General features: G+C 30.1%; 1 protein-coding gene across 4 annotated transcripts; it reads left to right on the top strand.

Moving 5' to 3' along the window:
* The first annotated feature begins 1002 nt into the window (after positions 1-1002).
* Positions 1003-22698, top strand: LOC142328713 (coiled-coil domain-containing protein 130 homolog). 4 transcript variants are annotated; one of them, XM_075372656.1, is made up of 6 exons: positions 1003-1190; positions 11400-11635; positions 15175-15286; positions 19276-19536; positions 21428-21566; positions 22390-22698. In XM_075372656.1, the coding sequence occupies exons 2-6, from the start codon at positions 11436-11438 to the stop codon at positions 22662-22664; spliced, it is 987 nt and encodes a 328-aa protein (XP_075228771.1). In that variant the 5' UTR covers positions 1003-1190; positions 11400-11435; the 3' UTR covers positions 22665-22698. The 4 variants fall into 4 exon arrangements, with proteins under 4 accessions (XP_075228771.1, XP_075228770.1, XP_075228773.1 ...); XM_075372655.1 differs by having other exon boundaries at positions 11396-11635; XM_075372658.1 differs by having other exon boundaries at positions 1015-1139.
* The last annotated feature ends 4035 nt before the right edge of the window (positions 22699-26733 follow it).

The following is a 26733-nucleotide window of genomic DNA, read 5'->3' as shown; positions in this document are numbered from 1 at the left end:
TAATTGTTAACAAAAGTTCCTAAGAAAAATATGACTTTAATTAGGCGAAATTTTGAGTTACTGATGGTGACTTTGCTCTACAGTCTCCCCATTTACCTTGAAAATTGCATCAATGTCCCATATGCAAAAGTAATCTGACCAAGTTTGGTTAAAATCGGTCCAGTAGTTCTGGAGATATAAGGTGATTTAGTGTCCAACACGGAACACACGTACATACAAACATTAACATCCGGAAAATTTCCATCAGGTTTTTTTCTTTTTTTGGATTTCTAAGGTGTCGAAATGTCAAGATCCGCCGAAAACCGCAAATGCCCAAATTGGATCGATTACAATACTTTCCCTTCTTAGATCGTGGATATTGGTGTACTTTGGTGGTTGGGTTTCAAATAACCACACATCTCAGGAATGGTCGACCTGAGACTGTACAAGACAACACTTCATTTAGACTCATACATATCATCCTCATTCATCCTCCATCCTCTGAAGTAATCCTGACGGTGGTTCCGGAGTTGAACAGAAAGAGAAAAAGAGAGAGTGATATTTCTGCTACAGCACTATTTAGACGGGAAAGTAATAATTGTTTTTCAAAAAAAAATGTACAACACCTTCATTTATATTATTTTTTCTTTCATTTACTTATTTTTAAATATTTAATTATGTTTATAAAACGTACAATGTTTTGAGTTCATTATTTCAATGTCTCGGTTATTCCCGTGACGAATGTGTTAATATTGTCGGGTTCAAACTTATCGCCATCTCAACCTTTATTAAAATTATTGTTTCAATGTTCCATAAATGGAATATTTTATTTGTTTACGTGCGTGCTCTTTTTGGAACAAATTAAGTACATGTATTCTCTTTTAGTATTTTTTTTATTCTACTTTCATAACAAAGTAAATAATTTTAATTTTACGCGCAACCAATAAAGAAAAAAAGAAATTGTAAGCATGAATTATTACGAAACCAGCTGTTCTAAATTATAAATCAGCTGTTCAATGTTACTAGATTTAGTTGTGGTTATGTTTTCAAACTCGTGTATTGATGTATTAGTTCAAAAGTCATGCGTAATCTAGTTTGACAGTGGTTTGCTGCTTATTAGTATTTGTTTTTTTAATTTTGATTTACGTATTCACTATTGTGTATGTTTATTGTTAAATAAAACGGCAGTTTATTTGATAAATCCTTTTTAGGTTATTATTATATCAATTTTTTTCAGAAATTTGTAAAATATAATATAAGCTAAGTCTGATTCTGCTTCATTAAGTGTTGGTACCAAAGAATTCACTGTTTAGGTTATAATAAAAGTGAAGTTAGTTTGAATAACAGTATTGTCACTATTTTATTGTTGGTCTGTTAAATCATTAAGTCATCCTTTTACTTGATTATTCACTCATTATTGTCCTTTTATTGGATTATTAACTCCATACTGTTGTTTTAAAAATAGATTGTTGTAATTTCACTGGTTATATTGTACAGAGTGTTGATTAATGTGTGCTGAGAACATGGTATTTTTATGTTAAGACTCTTTTCCTAGTATGTGTTGTGCACTGATCATTTAGTGGTTTGCAAGGTTGATTCTAAACCTGTGTTCAGTTGTTTTTTTGTGTTTAAATGTAATGTTTGTTACAGTCCCAGTAATGTGACCAAATGTGATTTGGTCTTGTCTATTTTGTTTTTAGTGTTGAAATCAGCAAAATAACACATATTAATGAAAATGTAAATTGGTTGATGTGTATTTCTTGATAGTGTTATTATGTACTTTCTTTTACTAGGTGTATTTTTTATTTTGTTCTGTATTTTACAAACAGCGCTGTTTACTAATGTGAGCATATAGTGATATATGAGGTATTAATTTTGTGTTTCATCTTGTAGTAATCAGCTCACATGGATGTGTGCATTTCTGTTAAACTTACTTGTAGCATCAGGAGGTAACTGGTATGTTTTCTTAAGTTTGTCAGTTCTGCTGCGTACTTTTAAATAATGTGAGTGCATGCCTGAGTAAGAACTTGTGAATCTAACTGCAAATTGGAAGTGAGCTGTAAATTAAGGTATGATTTTGTTGACTAAGGAATATATGATGTTGAAGAGATATGATTTTTCTAAAGGCAACTTTTTTTTTTTTACCTCTTGGACCATGTTAGGACAAATAGCGTGTGAAAATGACATGCCAGACCAGGATTCGTACCCATGACCTCCAGATGAAAGGCCGAGATACTACCACTTGTACCACAGAGGCCGACTTTAAACGCGCGTGCGTGCGTGCACGTGTGTATACTTGTGTTAATACCACTGAAGCATATTTATATGCATTATATGATTATTATCAAAAGTCATCTATGAACACACGTAAATAGCAAGAAAGTTGCTATATAAGCATATTATTAGTTGGACAAAGAAAAAATGTAAAATTTTTAAACGTTGTTTAATTAATGTTTTTTATATCAATCAGATTTAAGAACAAGATATGACATTACAAACTACCTTATAATCAGTACCCTTAAAAATTATATCCTTCAATTATGCATTCTTAAAGTTGTACAACTTTAAGAATGCAAAATCAACTTTTTTCATTTCAACTGTAATGTTTTTGATATTTTCCCTAATGTTTATCTTAAGTTGATCAGTATTTCAAAGTTTACCCCTGTTTACCTACTTTTCAAAAAAAATTACATGAAAGTGATCACTGGCAAGAAAAATGAGACAGCATACCAAAGAAGTACCTTTTCCATGAAAAAGGGTCATTCATGAAGCTGCTTTGGATTTTCTAACGTATAATATTGGAAATTTTGTTTATTTACAACACCATCCAATGTAAAATTTTCTATTCTTTATCATTATCCTATTCATCCTTACCTTCTAACCTCGTTTCCATTATTACTCCCCCCACCCCCCAATGTAGCTAATAATTTTAACTTCATTTTTATGAATTAATATATAGTAAGCTATAGTTTATTTAATTTCATTGTAATATTTTGCTATTTTTTAAACAGGTCACTATGTAGGGTAACGCAAATATAGTTTTTGTTTTCTTTCCATACTAATGATAGTTTTACTTAATCTAACCAAACCTGCCCGCAATGTATATCATCTTACAATGTCTGTGTGAGTTTAATAAATCAAAATTATAATCTGCATTGGGGGGTGTGTTGAAGGAAATGAGTTTAGAAGGTTGGGGAGGACAAGGATAACTGAAAGGACCAAATCTGCTTCATCTTAGATTCATAAATTGGGGAAAAAGTTTGGTCATTTGTAGATTAACTTGTAAAAATGTTCACAGTTTCTCAAATTCTGAGGGTTCAGTTAAACAACTACAATTTATTTGTGAGAAAATTCAAATTTGATATCTTTTGTAAATTTGTATCCAATGTGTTAAGTGATCTTTAATGATTGTGCAGGCCAATCGGGTCAGACTTTGAAAAACAGCTGTAATAACTTTTAACATTAATTTTTTTATTAATTTCATTATTGGCAGGCATGTGAACTGTTCTTGCATTACATGTATGGTTTTTTTTATGCCAACTATGTTAGTTCAAAATTCTTATCTCAGGTATTTATCACATGAGTAGATGGGACAGATCATTACAAAAAATACTAAATTGTTGGTGAAACTATGAACAACTCAGGCATAGTCACCATTTTTTTTATAATTTGACTTTATAATGCATATTGTAGATCAGTCCACTGTTGCATGTCAGCTAATGGCAACAATATGCCTGTGCATAGTACATTTACTGATACAGTTACACAAACCTGTTTTGTTAACATTTTGTATCATTCTACATAAAAAACTTTTTGAATCCACGGATTCATCTGTTATAAAATACTACATCTACATTAAGTAATTCATTATAATTGTTATATGTAAAATGTGAAACTGATTGTTGCCATTATTAAGGTGTTATATAAATTGATAATTTTATATTGAGCAAACTATTTTTTTTAGGTGATTTTATTAGTAATTATTGCATATAACTAGATAACTTATTTAATAAAATGAAATACACTGTAATTGTTTAGAGCAGTGATAGCAGTGATCTGTAACCTGCAGCCTGCATGCGACCTGCTATGTAATTTTGTGCAGCCTGCAGCTCGATGCTCGATTAAATATTTGTTGCTTGACTTTTAACATTAAATCTTATTTGTAACTGCTGAAAGATTTACTGAGAACAGCATAATACTATGTTAACACCTTTCAAAAACCTAGTAAAATTAAAAATGATGTTGATTTCATTCTTAAGATGAATTTACATACTTTGTTACTTTGTTTACATACATATATATTCAATGATCAATTTGATATTTTGTCTTTAGTGTGCGCCCATTACAGTTCATGTGCCAGGAATTTTTTAAGCGTACACAATTGGCAGAACTGATTTACTGGTACCCCTACCACCGTAGACACTCCAAGTCTATCACCTACTTAAATTCATTCTTCGTCTCTGTATAGTACTCAGTTCAGTTTATTTTAGTTTATCTAATGACTATTTTATTGTTATGTTATTTTTGTGTACATATTTTTGTTTTGAGATTTTGTAACTTTCACAATGACTGCAAGCTCCAGCAAGAAATGGAAGGTTTCTAATGAAAAATGGTTGTCTAATAAAAGGTGGCCTGGTTTTCTTTGTTGCGAAAAAAAACCTACATATTTGATATGAAATGAATTTACATCTGATGGAGTCAATATAAATGCCATTGTTCTACTAAGCATGCTTGCAGAATGGACCAATTGCAGGGATAGTCTTGTTTAGATAAAATGACCAATTTAAAGAAGAGACTGCAGATTCAACAATTTTTATTTAAAAAGCCAAATGTTAAGAGTGAATTGTTAAGGCTAGTTACCTAATATCCAAAAAACTTGCCTATTAAGTCCAAATCCTTCTCTGATGGCGAGTTTGTAAAGGAGTGCATGGAGTAAGCAGCTGAAATTGTATGTCCAGCACAGAAACATTTATTTTCAAAAATTAGCTTACCTGAAGTTTGTTTTGAGAACGATTGAGGAATTGGCTGAAGATATTGAAAATACTTTAAAAGGAACAGCTCCTAAATTCGTGTTTTATTTTGTAGCTCTTGACAAGTGTACAGATGTTACAAACACGCCCAGTTTTACATTTTTATCAGAAGTATTGACAAAGACTTTAAAACTACTTAAGAAATGGCTGCTCTATTTCCCATGAAATGTACCACAAAAGGAAGTGACATATTCAAAGCTTAGGAATTGCTAATGATAGGGACCCATCAATGGTTGACAAGAAAGAAGGCGTCACTGCTTTAATTCAAAATGAAACAAATTCTTGTGGAAAAATATGGTTAATGCAGTGTCACTGTGTCAGAACACAGTGACACTGCATTAACCATATTTTATTATACACACAATTATTCTTGATGCAGACATCAAGAATAATTGTGTGTGAAAAATGTTTGTTTTAAGGAAGTAATGAAAGATATTGTAAACATTGTCAACTTTATTTGATCTCAAGGATTGAACCTCAGGCAATTTTAATCTTTCCTCAGTGATATGGATGCAGAGTACGGAGACATACTCAACTACACAGAAGTTCATTGACTCTGTACGGAAAAATTTCTTAAGAGAATGTTCAGTCATGAAGATGAAATTTCTCAGTTCATGAACAATAAAGGCAAAACGTTTCATCAGTTCAATTGATGTAGATGGCTGATTTTGGTTTTTTCACTGACATTTCTATATACCTTAGTGATTTGAACATGTGTCTTCAGAACGAAACAATTTGGTCCATAACCTATTTCACCAATAAAAGTGTTTGAAACATAGCTACATGTATGGGAACTTCAGTTAAAAAAAAAATGATTCCTACAATAGCTACAATAGAAATAATTCCTACAATTCCTACAATAGAAAAAACTTCCTACAATAGCTCTCTGTGAAATTACCAACTAAAAGAAATACATGGATGCCATTTTTCTTTAAAGTCTTTCTTAGTGTTAGGTTCCAAGATTTCAAATCAAATGAACATTTGTTCCTGATCTTTTCTATACCATTTAGTGTTGAAGTTGAGAAAAATCCCACCAATATGCAAATGGATCTAATCAAATTGCAATGCAAGATGGATCAGAAATACTGGACTGTTGGATTTTTATTCACAGTATGTTGATGAAGACAAATCTCCGTTATTTGAAACCGTGCTTTGTAGCTTCACTTCTTGGCATCACATACACCTGTGAGCAATTTTGTCTAAAATGAAGAATGCAAAATCAAAAGTGGGAAATCATTTGTCTGATAACATTTAGAGAACACCCTTAGAATTTCTTCTCCCATCATCAAAGTTCATATTGAGAAATTAGTGAAGAGAAAACAAGTGTCTCACTGAACTCATGTAAAATTTCACCAGTAACTGTATTAAACTTAATTTAACTCTTAAAATTTAATTAAACCATCTTAATTAGTTTATAAATTTTATTTACTTGTAATTTGTATGAATATTGAAATTATTTAAAATGTAATATTTGATAATTGCTATTCAATTGGTTTTCTTGAAAAATTCAATCAAAACCGAACATAAAACATATTACATAACTTTCAGTGTGGCAAACCCACTTATACACTTATACAAACATACACAAAAACACATGTTAACTCTCATATAGTGGTATATTACTATATATGGCCAATATTTACATAAATCATCTGCTGTGTGGCCTGCAATCCCCCTCAAGTTCAGTCATGTGGCCCTTTATTTTATAAGGGTTGAAGACCACTGGTTTAGAGTTTTGAATTTAATGTTTGTTTAAATGCCATGTAGCACATGATAATATAAGGTGCGACAATAAAGTAATGAGACTGATGTGAAAAAAAATGTTTCTTACCGTTTTAGTCATGTTTAGTGTTATCTCCTTCAAAGTAGTTTCCCTCTAAATGCACACACTTATTCCAGGGCTTCTGCCATTGATGGTAACATTTCTGGAACTCATCTTCTGTAATATCCTCCAAGACCCTCATCACAGCTTTTTGGACATCTTGTGTTGTTTGAAAATGGTGTCCCTTGACCGCCATTTTGACTCTTGGAAATAGAAAAAAATCACACAGAGCGATATCTGGTGAATAAGGTGGCTGTGGTAGTACTGAAATTGTTTTGAGGTTAAAAATTGCTGTACTGACAGAGCAGTATGGGATGGCACATTATCGTGATGCAGAATCCAATTATCAGCAATGTTGGCACGGACACGAAGAACTCGTTTACGACGTCTTTCTAAAATTTCTTTGTAGAAATATTGGTTAACTGTTTGTCCAGGAGGCACCCACTCTTTATGAACAATTCCCTTGGAATCAAAGAAGCACACAAGTATGCATTTCACTTTGACATGCGAGTTTTTATTGGTCTGGGTGATCCCTTTGAGCACCATTGCGAACGTTGGCGTTTTGTCTCTGGATCGTATTGAAAAAACCAACCTTCATCACCAGTGATAACACGGCTCAACAAATCTGGATTGATTTCCGTTTGCTCTAACAGATCGGCTGCCACATTTTTCCGTGTTTCTCGCTGTTGTTGTGTGATATTTTTGGGGACCATTTTTGCACAAATCTTTTTATCATACCAAGATCTTCAGTTAATATTAGACGAACCGTTTCTCGATTGATGTTGAGTTCTGCAATCATTTTCATGGATAATCTTCGATCAGATCATACGATTTCACGCACCCTGGTCAAGTTGACATCTGTCCGTGAGGTTGATGGTCGTCCACTGCGGTCTTCATCTTCAACGTTCGTTCTGCTTTCACTAAAAATTTTATGCCACCGAAAAACTTGAGCTCTTGACATAACCTCCTCTCCAAAAGCCTTCTGAAGCTTACCATAAGTTGTCGTCGCGTTTTCACCCAATTTAACGCAAAAAGAAATGGCATACCATTACGCAATATTTTGCGGTTTCATTTCTGTGACAAGAGACACAAACACGTGTTCACTTATTACAGCACAACTCACGACTGAGCAGTTGCATCAATGTGCCGCTTGGACTAGAAGTAGCTTATAGACCAAGGTCAATGTTATACACCTCGTATATGTACAACATATCTTATATAAAGTGTATAACAGAAATTAATTATTTGTTTTGATTTGATTTTGCACTATAAGACTTTATGGATATCATAGATACTATTATTATTTTTTGACATTATTGTGTTTTGTTTTTTATCGATTTTTGTTAGAGTTGTCATTATTTCAAAGATGTTATGTGACTGAGAAGTAAAATAACTTGGGAGAAGCAGATAGTTAAATTTTTCATTTGTTTCTCTCATACTAAATTCTTGTACTGTTTCTTTCAACAGTTTGTTGGCTTTAGGATTTTGTTGGATACTTTACTGCTATATGTTAGTTAACTGTGTGTTTAATTACTATTTTAATTCAGTTATTGTTTAATTTTTCTTTCTTATATTGATAAAAGTACTGTTGTTTTGGAGGGCTGCTTCAGTAACATGAATTTCATTAGTCTTATGAATAGTGTTTGTGGTTTATCTTCTGTTGTTGCATTCTTGTAGGAGTACAGTTTGTCTGTGCAGTTCACAAGACAAAGTGATTTTGTATTTGTTGAAGTGTGAGAGGTGGGTTTGCTATAAAAGCTTGTGCTATAGGTTTAAACAAGTTCAAAGTGATATACAGCTTGTTAGTTCTAGATTGGCTCTTAAGAAAGTTCATTTCATTTATTAATTGGCGTCTGAATATACAACCATTGAATTTTGTGAAAAGGAATTGGAAATGATGAAAATTACTGTCTGGCCTTCAGCAACTACTTTAGAGAAGTGGTGCTAACAGTTTATGAATAATCCTGATGTAAAAATTCAAGGATTGTTCAGCAATTAAGGACCCAATTAATTGCAGAAAACTGATATTTTTATTCAGTAATAATGAAAGTAATATTGCTTTTCTACATAATCCCTCACATTAATGCACTTCTCCCATCCTTCTGTAAGCTTTTTTATTCCAGTAATAAAGTATTGTTTACCTTGGTGTTTGAGCAATTTTTGCACAACATTCTTGACTTGCCTATTTTTTCCAAACTTGACAATCTGAAAGGACAAAAAAAATCTGATGGTTGAAGATCAGGACGTGAGATGGATATAGAAATATCTCCCAACCAGACCTTTGAATAGATTCCCATGTCGTTTAAGCAGAATGGGGGCAGCAGACATCATGCAGAAGAATTACACCCTTTGAGAGAGAACCAGGACATTTTCTGCTTATTGCGGATTTGGCTTTATTTTCTACCATGTCAGAGTAGTATTTCCTGTTGGTTTTTCTTCCAAATGGTCTTGATAAATTAGGCCTTCATAGTCCCCAAACACCATTAGAATGAAATTACAGGCTGACATGTATTTTTGAACTTTTAGTGTTGGGGAACTCAGATGTTTCCATCAAAAGAAAAATGATGGATCCAGGTTTCATAACTTATTATGCGATCTAAAAAAAAGAGTATGAGTATGAATTCTGTTGTCTTTTTTGATTTTGTGTCTACTATCTTTGAATCCACGTAGAATAAGTTTAGCAGTAATTCAGCTTAATATGGATAATCAAATGGACAGTGCCAACACACTTCAAATTTCAGCAATTTCCATAATTTTGATGCATTTGCCCTTGTGAATAAGATTGTTAATCAGATTTAGCAAAGCATCAGTCAAAATTTCTGCTTGATGAAAATCAGTGACACTTGTTTTGCCAAATTTAAACTGTTATCCATTTATAATAATTTGCACAGTTTATATAAACCATATTGTTAAAACAACAGCAAGTGAATTTTGGCTGGCTTTATACCTTCAAAAACTAAAAATCTTATATCACAGCAAGGTATTCTTCCAAGGTATATGTTCAAGCAGAGTAAACATTTTGAAATAAACAATAAAGGTTATACTAATGTAAATCCTTTCCAAAGATCTAATATGCAGTGTCAGGCTTGCTAACAGGTTCCGCCAGTTATAACCAAGGGCGTAAGTATACCTGTCCACTACCGACTAAACCTCCACCCCATGGCTTTCCCCATCCAGGGACTGCTTATAAAAACATTTTATCAGAAGGGGGAATCACACACACACACACACACACACACACACACAGTCATAACAAACCAACAAATGTCACACATCACACAAACAACACCACTAGAAGCAACACGTACAGTACGTCAAATACAAACACCGACAACATCACACAAGAACCCTGCAGAAAACAGGAAAAAACCTGCATTATGGTGAATCAAGGGTACAAAAAAAATTCATGTTGGGGCATCTCTTCCACCTCGCACTCTGGACAATTTTCAGATATATCGAGCCTGAATCTATACAAATAAGACCTGAATCCTCCAGGACCCGCCAGGAATTGTGTTAACTCAAAACTCAGCATGCCATGGGTCCTCCGGCACCACCCCCTGATAGCCCCAATAAGGTGGTGGGTCCACCTACCCTTTGTGGCCCGGTCCCATCGCTCCTGCCATGTTTGTATGATCTCTTCTTGTAGTTCTTCAGCAGAACGCTTCCTTTCCTCTAATGGGAGTGTTTCCAGTACCCTAATTCTGCCCTTTATCAAGGTTCTTCTCAACATACCGATCATGCAGTCTAAAGATCATCTGACATCTGATGAGGTAATTTTGCACCATCCATCGCAGGTAAGAAGGGACACGAAGGTCCTCCATTGCTCCCATTATTGCTGAATGTCAGACAGTTTAAGTAATTTAATAGAATAAAATTGTTTTTCCATTATTGCCATTTGTCTCTAATTATTAAATGACCCTATGCCCTTATAGATGAAAGTTTATTTGTGAGGCAAAAATATAATTTTTGCATATAATATATTATATATTTTCACCTATATAAATTTTCAGTTAACCATTACTGCAATGGTGCACTGAAGTTGTGATGATGCAGAAGCACATCATTGTTATGGTATAATATAACTGTGTGAGGTGAAAATGGACATCTGCTATTATTGAGTTATTATTATGCGTATATGTTATTGAGTCACATCATTATATAGAGTTATTTACAATATTATACTCTTACAATATGTATAAAGTGCTCGACTTGTGTATGGATGTAATTAGTTTGAAACTCAGTGAATTTGTGAAAAAAAGGAAAGTACCTTTTGTTATAGTTTATTCTATTTATTTACAAAAAATTGAGATATATGAAAATATTTGTTTTATTATTTTTCAATCTCCATGGTGGAGTGGTAGCGTTTCAACTTTTCATCCAGAGGTCCTGGGTTCGAATCCTGGTCAGGCATGGCATTTTTTCATACAGTATAAAATTTCCATTTCATATTCCCATGCATAAACTTTAGGTCTATACAGTGAATTAATCATTAAAAAAAATAAATAAATAAAAAATAATTGTCATTGTAGATTTCGTGAATAATCAGTTAAACCTTTTGTTTCAGGTAGTTTTAAAATAACAGTGCTCATTACTAATCTACAAACATGGGTGAACGTAAAGGTACAAACAAGTACTATCCCCCTGATTATAATCCAAATGCAGGGGGGCTGAATAAATTTCTTGGCACTCATGCCTTACGAGAGCGTGCACGAAAAGTTCATCTTGGCATAATCATCATACGTTTTGAAATGCCATATAATATTTGGTGTGATGGTTGTAAAAATCATATTGGAATGGGCGTACGGTAAGATATTTTATTTTTGTTATCACTAATTATTTATATTTACTTATTAATATTATCAGCTAGTGTTCAATTTTTACTTAACTGAATTTATCCTTTAAACATATTTGTATAGAGTTAAATTTAAATTTATCTTTTTATTGGATCTGTATTTATTTGTTAACAGATTGTAATTATATCTAATCATTTATAATTTTCCGTAATCCTATAAGTTATTATTGAGGAAACTAAAATTTTCGAGCAGGTGTCCTTAGATTTCATTCCACTCCATCTTTGCAGTTAATTATTTTATTTGTCATGATTCTACTGTTTTACTAATACCCCTAAATATATTTTCCAATTCTGTTAAAAAAGATATTCTTGCTTTTGTTATGATGTATGTAAAAATAAGTATTATTTTTAAAAAATTCTCAATGTGAAAGACGGAATAAAACTTACAGTAACTTAATTCATCATTTTTAATTTTATTTTACATTTGTTCATATTGTAAACAGAAATAAACTTGAAATTTTAGTTTGTTTTTGCTTATTTCCTTGTTCCATCAATAATTAAAATTTATTTGTCGATTCCCCCTTTTTTTTTTTGCTAGCGTTCATCAGCTATTTTTATTAAAATTTGTGTTAGCAGTGAACCTGATGTGTTGTGAAAATTATATCTACTGATTATATTTTTTACTTTATCTCAAGTTTCAACAAGATAAATAAATAAATAAATTTTTTATTTAGGTCAGAATGTAATAGTAAAGGATGGTTCAAAGTTGTTTGGCACTACCTTTAGAGCTGTTTTGGAACATTAGTTATTGTAGGCAACAAAATATTTTGTCTTGATTTCAGATGCGATGGCAATGCACAGATTAGGGGAAATAATTAACTGGAATTAAAATAAGTATTGGAAAAACTATTGTAATGGAAGTAAACAATAAAGTGGATTTAGTGGTAAGGACAAGTGAAAAAAGAGTAGAAAAAGTACAAAATTAAAGATATTTGGGGACTTTAATGGTAGAGAACTTAAAGAGCACAATAAAAGGAAGGATAGCAATGGCGAAGAAAATGAAGAGAAAATCACTATGTAGTAAAAGTCTGGTGTTAAGGAAGAGGTTATCCGAATGCTGGGTGGGGAGTGTCTCGTAGCATGGATGATGAAGAAAAATGAGAGTTACTGGATTGAGGCTTTTGAGGTGTGGGTACAGAGAAGCTTGAGAAAGTAAAATGGACTGATAAAGTGAGGAATGAGGAATTAATGAACAGGGTTAAAGAATAAAAAACACTTGATGTGGGACATACACAAAACAAATGAAAATCAGTTAGGATATCTGGTTTTAATCTTGACAGTTGCGTTGGAAGTGTCAGTAAAAGGAAAAAGAAAGCAAGGAAGATGAAGGATGAAGTTAATAAAGTAAGGTGAAGATTGTAAACTATAAGGGGACAAAGGAGAAGGCTTGGGACAGAAATGGATGGAGTCAGCGTTGGTATAAGGGATCTGCCGCTAGGCAGTTTTTATTTTAATATCTATCAACAGAATAATATTATTTCTGTAAAAAGAATGTTTTAATTAAATTTAAAATGACAGAAAATTCCATTACACCATTTGTTAATTTATTGAAAATTGAAAGAGATGCATAATAAGGTCCTTTAAAGGCTAAGGTGTTATATTATGAAATGTAAAAATTATTCTGTTGTCTTAACTTGTTAAAAGTGAATATAAAATGGTGTAATAAAAATAATTATAGATATTGAGTGATGAGTGATGTTACGGTTTTATATTAAAGATGATCTGAATGTTTCTGTAACTCTTGAGTTTCCTTTCTCAATGCCTTTAGTGCTCACTTATGTCTCTAAATAATGCATTATTATGTGATATATTCATGTTTTACATGAATATATAAACATATTTTAAATATGTTTTACATATTTAAAATTTTCAATAAGGTAATTGAGCTGCTAAGTACAAGGATCATTCAGAAATTTCTTAGACTCTTGCAGAGATGACGCAAGTATGACCAATTGACTGTGATATTTGTCAAGTATGATCCTTTAAATGATGTGTTGCAAAGTTTCAGATGACTGGATTTAGTTAATTTTTTGTGACAACTGAGTAAAGCAAACAAGTTTTGACATTTTCTGAAAATATATATAAAATTAAAGTTAGAAAAAATTGCATTTGTTTACAGTTGTACAAAAACAGATTTGACTGAACATTTCTTGAGGATTTTAAAATTATTTAAATTGATTCTACCAAGTTTCTTTGAAATTTTATAGCAGTAAGTGAAATAAGGATTCACCATTACTCGCTACAAACCAAACTGGAGTCCAAACAGTGGTTGGAGCTGATTAAAGTGTGCCAAGAAAGTGAAAATGGTTCCATCTGTAGAAAAAGTCATGGCTAGTTTTTTTGGGATCTTGTGATGTGGTGCTCATAGTCTACCTGAAAAAAGGAGGATCGTCACTGGGGAATATTATGCTTTTCTACTGGACCAATTGAAGGTGTAGGACATTCAACATGTCCGGACAAGGCCTACAGCGAAGGTAATAAGCTGAGTTATTAAATCACTGATGCAAATGTCTACCGAGGCATTTACATCGGTGGTATCCCAACGAGGCTAGGCTTATTACTATGAGATGTAAAATGTCAGAGGGCAATAGACGACTCCTGTTAAAGCCCAACAAGGCAAGGAACGGGGGAGGGGGTTGTGGCGACCAGAACGTCACTAGGCGGGTATCTTCTCCTACAGGGTTGGGATGGACCAATTGAAGGGTAATGTTCAGGCTAATTGTCTACATCTGGCCAAAAAAGTGCTCGTTCACCATGATAATGCACCTGCACACACGTCTCTGTAACAGAATCCCAAGAGCTTCCAGAGTACTGCATATTCACTGGATTTAGCTCCCAGCAATTACTTCCTCTTTTATTCTTATAATTACAACCGCTTATTTAGCAGAGTTTAACAAATCACATTATACTGAGGATATTAAAGTTGGAAAGTCATCGCTCTAAATGTATCAAATTGCAAGGTGACTATGTCGAAAAGAAACCTGAAAAATCTTGTGTTTTCTTTGTTGGGTTAAGAATTTTCCAAATGTGTTCATACATATATATTAATGAATAGCTTTAATGGACATCATATGTGATGATGGAAGGGTACTTTTAAAAGCTCTAACAGACAAATAATTTTACAAATTAAATGGAATTGACACAATGTGATAAAAATTTTTATTTACATTTTTATACAAACATTAAAGATGTAAACACTACAAAATGTAATTGATTTATGTTTTATAAAAAATAAACAAATCTACTGGCAATTTATATAGTTTTATCTGAATCCAGATTAGTTTGAATGTTGGTGGTTGTTAAATTGTGTGGTAAAATTGTAAAACATAAAATAAATTAAAAAAATTAATTTTAATTATAAAATTATGAATTCTAAGTTAGAAGTTAGAAAATAGATTTTTATTTTATTTGTTTCCATATAATCTCATTAAATATAAATTTTATTACATGGCTACAGAATTATTTAATATTTACTAATTTATTTTTAACAGGTATAATGCTGAAAAAAAAAAAGTTGGCATGTACTATTCAACTCCTGTATATGAATTTCGAATGAAGTGCCATTTGTGTGATAATCATTTTGTTATTGTCACTGATCCTGCTGTAAGTAAATATATTTTGTGAGGCTGCCTACATTTTACTATTGGTTTTTAGGTAATTTTTATGTGATAATATAACATAATCCCAAAAATGTTCAGTTTAATTAAATAGAATCATCAGAATAGTCTTTCATATAATCTTATGCCTCGAAATGCTTAGTTTTCCATCTTTTGAATATATTGTGTTTTGCTATATAAATGCAATTTAAATTCATCTTTCAAGAATGAATTGACACATTTTATCAAATTTTGAATACATTTTTAAACAGATATTCTCAATGAAAATCTTCAGCTAAGCAAATTTTAAAATTATACCCCTATTAATTTGTTATTAATCATTAGTACCTCTGCAATTGTATGTTTTTCAACATTTATTTTTTTGTTAGAAAAAATCTCTAATGAACAAAATCATAGCCTTTTTTTATTTTATTAGGTATAAAATACAATTATATACATACAATTAATAAGTAAATTACTGCACATAACAATAAGTTTATAGAACTAATTTACTCTACCTCCTCACCAGGAAAATTTGAGGATTAGGAAGGAAATCATCTGTTAACAAAAAATAAGTTTAAAAAATAAAAGTTAACTTCCTTCAAATTCAGAATTATTGTACTGATAAAGTAGAATAACCAAATATATTTAAAACAGATCTTTCATTAAAATAATATTGACTTCTTTGACTATCAGTCAAATGTAAATCTGATTATTGTTTTGAAAATTTATTTTACCATAGCTTTTTATAAGTATCATAATCTGCTATACTCATAACATGAATGGGTAATGAATTATAAAATCTGAGTGTCAATATTGTCCAATGTTTTGTCCCTTCAGTGGTACGAGTTAATTTAATTTGTAACAATTTTTTTTTTTACATGTTATTCTCATAATTAAATTTTGTGCAGTCCATAAAGATCTGATATTAATTTCAAAAGCAGTATCTCATACTGCAATGCATTATTGAAGATGAGATTGCACTGAGGCAAAATCTATAGTTTCATGTTTTCAAATTATAAATCCTTATAATGTCACAAATATGTTCATTAGAAGGTTAAAATTTAAATTCTTAATATGTCCAATCTATTTAATATTTTTTTAAAGTGAAATTCTTTAGTATTATATTTTTGTTACATCAAGCAAACTACAAGTTTTAATGTTATTGTAACTCTCCTCATAAATTTTCAAAATAAATTCAGGTGGTTGATTTTTTTTTTTTTATTCAATGAGAAAGAGATATTTTAAGTTTTTTTTTTAATAATTAGAGATTAGCAATGATTTATCATCCAACTTTATATTTTTATACTCTTCCTACCATATTATATGTTATTTTCCAATTCATACTTTTAAATATCGTTAGTAAATGAGAATACCTCAATTTTTTAATAAGATTAAAAACAATAAAGTTATCACATAAATTGTTAATTAATTATTTTCAGTGAGAATGTCAGTTTAAACATATATATTGTTATTAAAATGCCTCGGTATGTTATTGAGTTATGAATTAATAATCTAAACACACAGAATTGCCTAGAGATGTAAGACTAAGCATTTCTGGACATATGGTGTTAGCAAATCTGTTAAATTACAGTATTTTGGTATGAGGAAATCCGCTCTTGAAGTATATCATATTAATTCAGGGATATAACACCTGTATATATTGTTGTCTATATATTTTTTAAAGATATAATTTTTTTATTTAATCTTCAGCTAACTAGATTTATTTATGTGAATATTTTGTATATTTTTCTTTTCATTGGTAAATCAGGTACTTTCTTTTACTCACTTCATTCCATTTTTTCCATATTAATCTTCAAATATTAGTATATTTGTTTCATTTTATATCTTCAGTTATCAACCGTATCCATAATTAAAATTTTTTTTTTGCTTTATGGTTTCTATCTTTTGTTTTGTAACTGATTCGGGATGCCTTTGGGCAATATATGCCTGGCTGATCTAGCATTTACCAGAAGTGTTTTTTAACTGACCAAAAGTACGATATTAGTTAATCCCAATATTTTTACCGCTGTATTAAAAATGTATAAACTATTATTGGCAGCAAATAAATGCAATTTTAGGAAGAGATTGCATGTATGCTGGTTTAATGATTAAGAAAGTGTACAACAAAAGAAAAAACCAAATTAGTTTACACAGAGCACAAGTATTTCCCTTACTGATGTTTTTATAGTAAGATGATTTTCCACAAACAGAAAAGTAACTTTGTAAATGTCATCTTTAATGGTTTATATAATTACTATTTAATATCTTAGTAAATATTTTTATGAATGAAATTTTTATGAAAAATCCAATGTTTCACTTTGTTTGCAATTAGCATTTCAAAATTTTATAAATCTAACTTCTGATTAAGTAAACTTTGTTTAATTTTACTATTACATATATAAAAATATTTAATCATACTAGAAAATTAATAACTTCCTTTTCCTGTGATGATACTGAATTCAAAAAATATTAAATCTTTTTACTGTTTCACAATTTAACAATGTTTGATAAATGTCACCACATAACAAAAGTACTCTTTTGTGCTATCTGTTCAATAATGGTTATTGAGAGGATTATACATGCTAAAATCCTTAAAGATATACAATTATTTACACTTTAGTATCTTATTTATAAAATAAGTAAGTTATATGTCACAAACAATATTCTGATTCTGCTGTGAAATTTATAACCTGTTGTACTACATATTCTTTGCTTGTACATTCTGGATGTTATTGCATACACACTACACTTGGTGACATCAGCAGTGTTTATACTCTCAGGTCTAGAGGTTGTTCTGGTGTAATAACAACTGAACCAACCCACTGCACAGTCAAACATTCTTTCAAAACACCATCATTGTCTCAACTAGCATTTTTTTTTACAGAATCTTCTTTATTTTAAATTTTTATACTCTAACAATCCTTTCCATTGATTCTCTTTGTGTTGTTTTTTTATCTTTCTCGTTTTACATTTATTAGCCTGTTTATATTAATTTTTTATTCACCCTCTCTTGTTCTTACAATTTCAATTTTTAGAAGTTTGCTTGTCAGAGTACATTTATAAAATAAATAATATGTTAATATGTCAATACTTAGAAAATGTGTCAATATGTTTAGAAAATTGGTATGTTGCGGAAATAAAGTTTTTGCTTTTAAAGAAATTTTTTCAAGAAAATGAAACATCTTCTATATTTAAAAAAAGTCTACTTTCCCAATGTTGTAGTCTGTCTCAATGTTGTATAAAAATATTAAGAAACTAAAATATTGCATCATATTTTTATGGTGTTTTCATTGCATATATTATATTCTTTATAATAAATATCAGTTAATAAAATAATTAGGAATAAAATAGACCTTGTGACAGAATCACAGTTTTGTAATTTCTGTCAAGTGAAATAAAAATAAAAAATAATCTCTTATTTTGAAAGTAAAATTAGATAATTTAACCTTCCCATTGCACAAAAGAAAAATTAAGGCAATCAAACGTGAATTATTGATTGAAATATTGATTATTTTTAGATTAATTGCACAATTGTCATCTTTCTGACCAACACCATTTAAAAAACCCAATCATTGGAAAACCAGCAGCTGCCACCAGTTCTAGTGTTAATATAAGAGTACAACATAACGGAAATAACAGTTGTTTTATATATATATATAAAATTTAACTTGCTCTTTTTAACATTTCTTTCTGTTTTTTTAATAATGGAACATATTACAGTTATGTAAATTTTTTTTGGTTATTATTTTTACACAAAATTAAAAAAGTATTTCTGTATTGTTCCAGATGTTTGTTATTCACTTTCACATTTTAAGTTTTTAAATAATTTTAAGTGTAAATTTTATGAAGAAACCTAAAAATTTGAAAAGTTATGCTCAAATAATCGAATAAAACTTACTAAATTAATTAATTAATTGATACATATATACATATACATATATACATACATATATAGTTACATTTTATGCTTTTGAAATTGCTCTTCTCTTGTAGAATCTGGATTATGTGATAAAGACTGGCGCAAGACGTCAAGAAAACAGATGGGATCCAAAAGACAATGAACAAGTTGTTCCTGAAGACAGAGATACATCAAAACGATTATTTGATGATGCTATGTTTAAATTAGAGCACGGTGAGAATGACCGTTCTGCTGCCGGAAAAGTCAATCCGACTATGCAGCGATTGCTCCAACGTAATGATTCTGCATGGAAAGATGATTTTTCTGCTAATTGTGCTCTCCGTGCTCAATTCAGGGTAATGATAATAAATTAGTATTTTTTTGTTCTATTTTGTTGTTACAAGTGTAAAAAAATCTTTGCTGGTTATCAGAAGCGTCTTCCCACCATGTATGATTGTTATTTATCAAAACAATTCAGAATTAATTGAATTAATAATACATTATGTGGTTATATTCTTTGTGATTATTTTTGATCCGTTCTATTACAAACTTCAGAATTTCTGATCAGGTTTACTGTGGCTGTTGTAATATATTTTACGTAAAAGTGTTTACGTATGTAACAAAAAAGTAAATAAATTTAAAAAAAAGAAAATGTTTTTCATATTTTTTCTCATTATCAGTCGCTAATTAGTTAAATACATTTCTTTCTGTTCTTTTCTATTTTGTATTTAACCTATAATTTCATCAACTTGTCTTTAATTTCTTTTTTTGTAAATATATTTTAACCTTTATCTTCCCCTATAGTCTTTATGTTCAACATTTCTTTCTATTTATAAATTATTTAATTTGGATGCCTTACTATACATTGCCTATCAACTTAGTTATTTTGCCATTAAAAGTTTGCCCTTATTCATCTTAAGATCTATTTATTTTGAATACTTAATTCTTACCATTTTCTTTCTAATACCATACTTCAAAAGCATCTGTTAATTTGTATTTATGGCTTTTCTGTAATGCTTATTTTTATATATCTACGCATGCTTTTCTGTATTTCTTTTCTGGCTTACTTGAATAATTACATGGGCTGATGTTGATAAGCCATTTTTTTTTTCTTTTTGATAGAGCGAACAGCTGCATATTTACTTGTGAAAATGTCACAGTACTATATACATAAATATTAAAAAAATAAATCTCTCTAATTCATAAATGTATGGTATAATTAAATTCATTTTCTACAGCAGTTATTTTTTCTTTCAATATCAGATAATTTATTTTAGTGCATACTAAAGTTTAATTGCCTGTCGATTGATAAAATCTTCAATGAATATTGGTCATTAAATACAAAATGTTTTTAAAAAATATTATTGATTTCCAAAAGCAATACATTATAAAAATAAATAAATAATTATGTACACTTTACAAAGAATGAATTACCCAAATAAGATTTTAACATTCTTCCATGTTATTGTAAGTTGCAGATAATTTTTTTAACTTATTTTTTTATTAACTTATCTGATTCTAGAAGAAACAAGACTGCCAAGTGATCATGATATAATATGCAATAATATTCATAAAAAATCTTAAAATTATAATAAATTAAGCTGCTATAAAAATTGGATTATACTAATTCAAAATTTTTATTATTAATGAAGTAAAATAAAATAAGTTCATGTATTATTTTGCACTTTATAGAAACAAAGCTGGCTTTTAGTAGTTAGGTTGATAACTATAAAATAATTTAAAAAGTTTGGTCACTTATTATAAAAACCAAATGTGGAGTGGTGAAGTGATTGGATTTAGTGGTGAAAGAAGAATGGACTGAATGTTATAGATCAGAAAGAAAGAAAAGGTTTCTGTTAGGTCAGTGTCCAAATACAGTAACATGGATTTTTTTTACTTCTCTTCAATACAAGGTTGGTGGACAGTATGACCATGTTCCAAGGGTTTCCTCTTTCAGTCTAACTGTTTGATTTGACATACATTAAAGAAGAGAAAAAAACAGTTACATTGATTTAATTTATAGTGACTATGGGAACTGATTTATTAAATGTAACTCTCACTGTTGACATTGCATTATACGTCAATTTTTAGGATTCTTTTTGAGAAATTCCAAATTTTACAGAATCATCAGGTTGTTAGGGATGTGGTTTACTTTCTTACCTTGGATCTGTTATTTATTATTAGTTATCATATTCTTTTTATTATTTAAGATTATATATATCTAATATAGAATTATATTTGTTATAGGCAAAGAAGAAAGAGTTAAAAGCTAAAGAACATAAAGATAAAATTTTGCTAAATAAATCCTGTTTAGATATCGGATTGGTGGCTGAACATGAAGATGATATCAACATGGCATCACTGTTGTCACTACGACCTTCAATAAGTAAATAAGCATTCTTTTGAGTCAGTAAGACAAAATTTTAGTTATAATTGTGGACTAATGAAACAATTATTGTATTGACCTACTCAGTTTTAAAGGTCAGAAGTTTTAAAGGCTGATTTAACCTGAGAGAATAAGGAAAGTTTTTATCCAAAGTTAAACAAAATCAATTTGTTTAACTTTACTTTTTTTAATATATCTACTACATTTTTTATATATATTCATCATAAGAAATCTATTTTCTGATTAGATTCTCAAAAATTTTATGCTATGGATACTATTGCAGAAAATCAGAATTCTACAGTTTATAGAATTGTCTGATTTATGAGATCTTTTTAGGGTTTCATATTGCTGAACAGGTGAAATATCAATTTACTCCTTGTATATTCATATACTCAAGTATACCTTTTTTATATGTTTCCGTTGGATGAGAGAGAAATCAATTTTATGGTGGCTTTCTTATGTCACAATATTTTCTATAATTTGAGAACTGAGACTTCGCTATTTTTGTTTTTTTTTATCTTTAAGCAACCATTCTCTATGTTTCAGTAACATTAATTTTAAATTAAATTACAGATTTTTTAAGATCAGTACTGTGATAGAATAATTATTTTTCTTTTTTATTCAGATTTGTATAGTTAGATTTTTATGCTAATTTAGTCAATATGTTAATGCCCTCACCAAAATGAATGTATACAAGAAATGTTTGCTTGAACTAGATCTTAGGATGTAGAAACTTAATTCATTTGTATAGCCGGTAGCAATTTTTTTTTTTAATCTTCTATTACCCCATGAAGTTGTACATGAGCATTTACTTTGTTTACAGGTGCTGCTGAAAAACAGAAAAAAGACAGACAAAAAGCACTTATGTTACCTATTCAACCTGTGAAAGCATTAACGAGAGAAGATATTGGAATATCAACAATTTCAGTAAAATCTAGTAGTGACTGTAATAGTAGTAATAATGATGTTTTGAGGCCTATAAAAACATTTCACAGCGATTGTAGTAATATTAAAACTTCTTCCAAAAAACTAAAAATTTCAACACTTGTTTGTGCAGATTATAATTCATCATCATCATCATCATCAAATGAAGATTGATTGATTTAGTGTACATAATTTAATAAATGGTTTAAAATTTCATAGTATTTCTTTTCTGTGGGTAAATTATTCCTTTCTTAATGTTTATCCCTTCTTCTTTAGTTGTGTTCTGTTGGTTTAAGCTGGATGCCTGCAAGAGCCATGTTAGGGTTGTGAAGACCTTTAGAGTTACTGTATCTTTAGCACCTGTGCAGTTTAGTAAGGCATCACAACGTATGGGTTATTTTCTATCTGTCAGCTGTACTAAAAACTGGATGTAGGACTGAGATGTTTATCAGAAACATGAACATGTTTTTATGTTTTTGTGAAAGAAATTTTTAGAAGTAGTTTATTAAACATTTTTTATTTTATGGTCTGGTTTGTCATTAAAAAGGTTGAAATTTTAAATTAATATCATTACCAACCATCATGGATAAGAACATACCAGACTATGGATTGTTATCTGCAGTTACTAATGATGTATAATATGTAATAGATTTACTTGTTATTTGTTGGTAGGGATGTAAAAGTCTGCCTCACATTCCTTTCCTTTTATTAAAGATTTTTCCTTTCTTCTCCAACTTATCTTAAAAGTTCTTTGTTTTTTTACTCTTAAATTACCTAATCTTAAACTTGTTGAAATACCAATCTCAAAAACTTATTAATTATTCTAGCTTCTCTATTTACGTTTTTCATTTCCAAGAGCTTCAATGATTACATTTTAAGATCTTCTAATTCTAATTCCAGATCTAATTCTAATTCAACATTTTATTGATACTCAAGATCAGTTTTTGCATTCATTACTTTTAAATCATTCCTAGTTTTGGCCAAAATATCATTCAAAGTGAACTACTTTGAATTTTTTCTTTTATTTCTTCAATAAATTAGAAAAATAAATAATACTCCATAAACCATTTAACAAAAATCCAAAATTTAATGTCCTTTTGATTATTAAACATCAGTATTAATTGACAAACAGTTCTTATAAAAAAAGTACCATATATTATGAAACAAAAAGAGCTCAGAAGTTTAAAAAATGACCGTACTTTTTGGAGTATCCAATAGTGTCTTATGCGTAATCTTGAAGCGACAACAATTAAGTTTTAGTTTATACATTCTCCATAGTTAGCAGCTGCGTTAGACTGTTCCACAGGCCAAGCTGTTATGAACTTCGGCTTCAGTACCATTGCGTCACCACAAGAGAAAGTACAGTGCATGTACTGGTTCAGAAACAAAATCAGTTGTAAAAAAAAATTAAGAGTCTGACATAGAAATTCTCCAGCTGACAAATGCATATGTAATTGGTGTGAACAGTTTTTAAAACCAGAAGCATCTTGAATGAATACTCACAGAGAAGATCTAAAATAAGTACTGAAAACTCGAAGAAATCTACTGTCTCCAACAGTGCCTAAAACGTTTAGTCCATAGTTATCAACAGAACATTCCTAAAAGCGCTCTCCTTGATGTATGCTAGCAATTGAAACTTTACGCATTTAGACTGTAACTACTCCAAAATATTAAACCTAACAACTGTATTTCTTCTGATGAAACCTACTTACCAATGCATTTTATTTTCTGATAAAGCAACATTTTATGTTCATGGTGTCGTAATCACCATAATTGTCGATTGTGGGGTTCCAGAAATCCACATGAATCTGTGGAATTCATCTGAAACTGTCCAAAAGTGAATATCTAGTTTTAAATTGGATTTTTGAGTGATTTTTTTCCCATGAGTAGACTGTTACGGGAATAGTGTACTCACACACGTTATTGAAATTTGCGATTCTGCAGACAGAAAATATGGAAGATCTTGTTTTCCAAATGGATGAAACCCCTCCACATCATGCATAAGTTATGTGGAATGCACTCAAGGACAGGCTCCCAGAAGGCTGGATAAGCAGAAAAGATTGGCCACTACGAAGTCTCCACTTGATGCCATTGAATTTCTTCTTTTGGGATTAAAAGAAAATTGTATACCAAGAAAAAATCCAGTTACTTGACCAGCTGTACCAAAAAATAACAGCAGCCGTAGAAGCAATTCCTGCAGATGTGGTTGTCAGAGTGTGGATTGATATCTGCAGGGCTGTAAAAAGTAACCCACTGGGTTGGTCTAGTGGTGAATGTGTCCTCTCAAATCAGCTGATTTGAAGTCAAGAGTTCCAGCGTTCAAATCCTAGTAAAGTTGGATTTGAATACTAGATCATGGATACCGATGTTCTTTGGTGGTTGGGTTTCAATTAACCACACATCTCAGGAATGGTCAAACTGAGACTGCACAAGACTACACTTCATTTACACTCATACATATCATCCTCCAAAGATATATCTGAACGGTAATTCCTGGAGGCTAAACAGGAAAAAGAAAGGCCTGTAAACAGTGCTCATATTTAGTTGCAGTAAAAGATAAAAAATCTTTAGATTTTGTATTTCCGTGTAATAAAGCACTCGTATGTTTTTAATTCTAAATGTAATAAAGTAAATTTATTTTAAAACTATGGAATTTTTTTTTTAACACCTGGTATTTTTAGCCAGCATTTTAGAATAATAATAATAGTTATATCTATTTTTTTATTATTCTAAAATCTTTACTAGAATTACTTGTTTTATAGTGTTTTATTAAGTACTGTTTATTATCAATTAATATCGTTAATAATTTATTTGTTTTAGTTTTTATTTTATTTACCTTTTTTACATATTTTTACTCCCTTGTACAAATTAAAGGAAGTATTATAATTGCAAAAAATGTTGGTTTTCAGATTTCAACGGAAATATACATTTTGACCATCCCTGAATCTAATTTGAGTAGTTTTGGTGTGACATCTGTACATATGTATGAAACTCACATAACTCAAAAACGAATAGCCATTGAATTTTGAAATTTTGTATTTAGGACTGTTGTAATATTAGATATGCACCTCTCCAGTTTTGATTGCAATTGACGGGCCAACAATTTGTGTACAGGAAGTTTCAGTTTTGAAACATTTGGATTTTGGACTTTTTCTTAACTGCAGTAATAAGCCCTTGTTGAGAGCTTTTCAACGATGTATCATAAATGGTACTTATATTTATTGGTTCCAGAGTTATAGCCAAATAAAGTTTTAATTAATGAAATATTTGGATCTTACAAGGGGAAGGCACATCGGTTTGAATCAAACTTCATATACATATATGTTTTTAAGTTTTTTTTTAATTTAAATTTATTGATTTATTAGTAATTATTAACCTCTGATTGTAAAAAAAGTTTTAACCATGAAAAATAATTCAATAACAATCAAAAAACAAAAATATGAAGAAAAAAATCAGAAGTTATTAGTGAAATAAAATCTTATGAACTTTTCATTTTAATTCAAAAATTTTTACAATCAGAAGTTAATAATTATTAACAAATCAATATATTTAAATTAAAAAAAAGAAAATTTTAAAAGAAAATATGTACATGAAGTCAGATTTGAACCAATGTGTGCATGGTTACGGATTTGATACATTCTCATTTCCACCACAAATTTACTCGAGTGACGTGAAACAATATTAATATATAAACTAATATAAAATGCTAAGGAAATTTTTAGGTCCATTTTTCTTGAGTATAGTTGAATATTGCATGTTAGTATTTTGTGATGAATACATGAAAACAGTGTACTATTCACATACTCAATATGGTTTAAACCAGTGGCCCGAAGCCTACGCCTTCCCCTTGTTAGCTACAGTAATATGGATCTTAGGTGTCTTATATTTATTAGATATAAGACTTACACTAAATTAAAGAGTAATAATGGGAATTTTACTCTATTCTAATACTTCAGGTAAGATTGTTGAATTAAATATTGTATAAATATTTGATGTTAATAAAAACTAATAATTTAGCAATTGTGTAACTGTCCATTTTATTAAAGAATTTGAAGATCGTATCTCACTTCAAATTAAATAATTTTAAATGAAGTGCAGCAAAAAATGTGTATATGTAATTTAATAGGCGTACAAGGAGTTTATGTGATGTCTACATCAGATTTTTTATACATGATTTTACCTAGTGTCTGCTGATGATAGTTTTAGTTCATGAAACATCTTTAAAATCACATTGAAACATATG

Source organism: Lycorma delicatula, chromosome 8 (assembly GCF_047948215.1).
Source record: "Lycorma delicatula isolate Av1 chromosome 8, ASM4794821v1, whole genome shotgun sequence".
In the NCBI taxonomy this organism is placed as follows: domain Eukaryota; kingdom Metazoa; phylum Arthropoda; class Insecta; order Hemiptera; family Fulgoridae; genus Lycorma; species Lycorma delicatula.
Note: the sequence above shows the minus strand (reverse complement) of the source record. Positions and strands in the feature narration are given on the sequence as shown.

Coding starts and splice junctions, on each gene's coding strand:
- LOC142328713 (XM_075372656.1), top strand. CDS start 11,436: ATGGGTGAACGTAAAGGTACAAACAAGTACTATCCCCCTGATTATAAT. Junction 19,537..21,427: donor CTCTCCGTGCTCAATTCAGG/GTAATGATAATA, acceptor TATTTGTTATAG/GCAAAGAAGAAAGAGTTAAA. Junction 21,567..22,389: donor GTCACTACGACCTTCAATAA/GTAAATAAGCAT, acceptor CTTTGTTTACAG/GTGCTGCTGAAAAACAGAAA.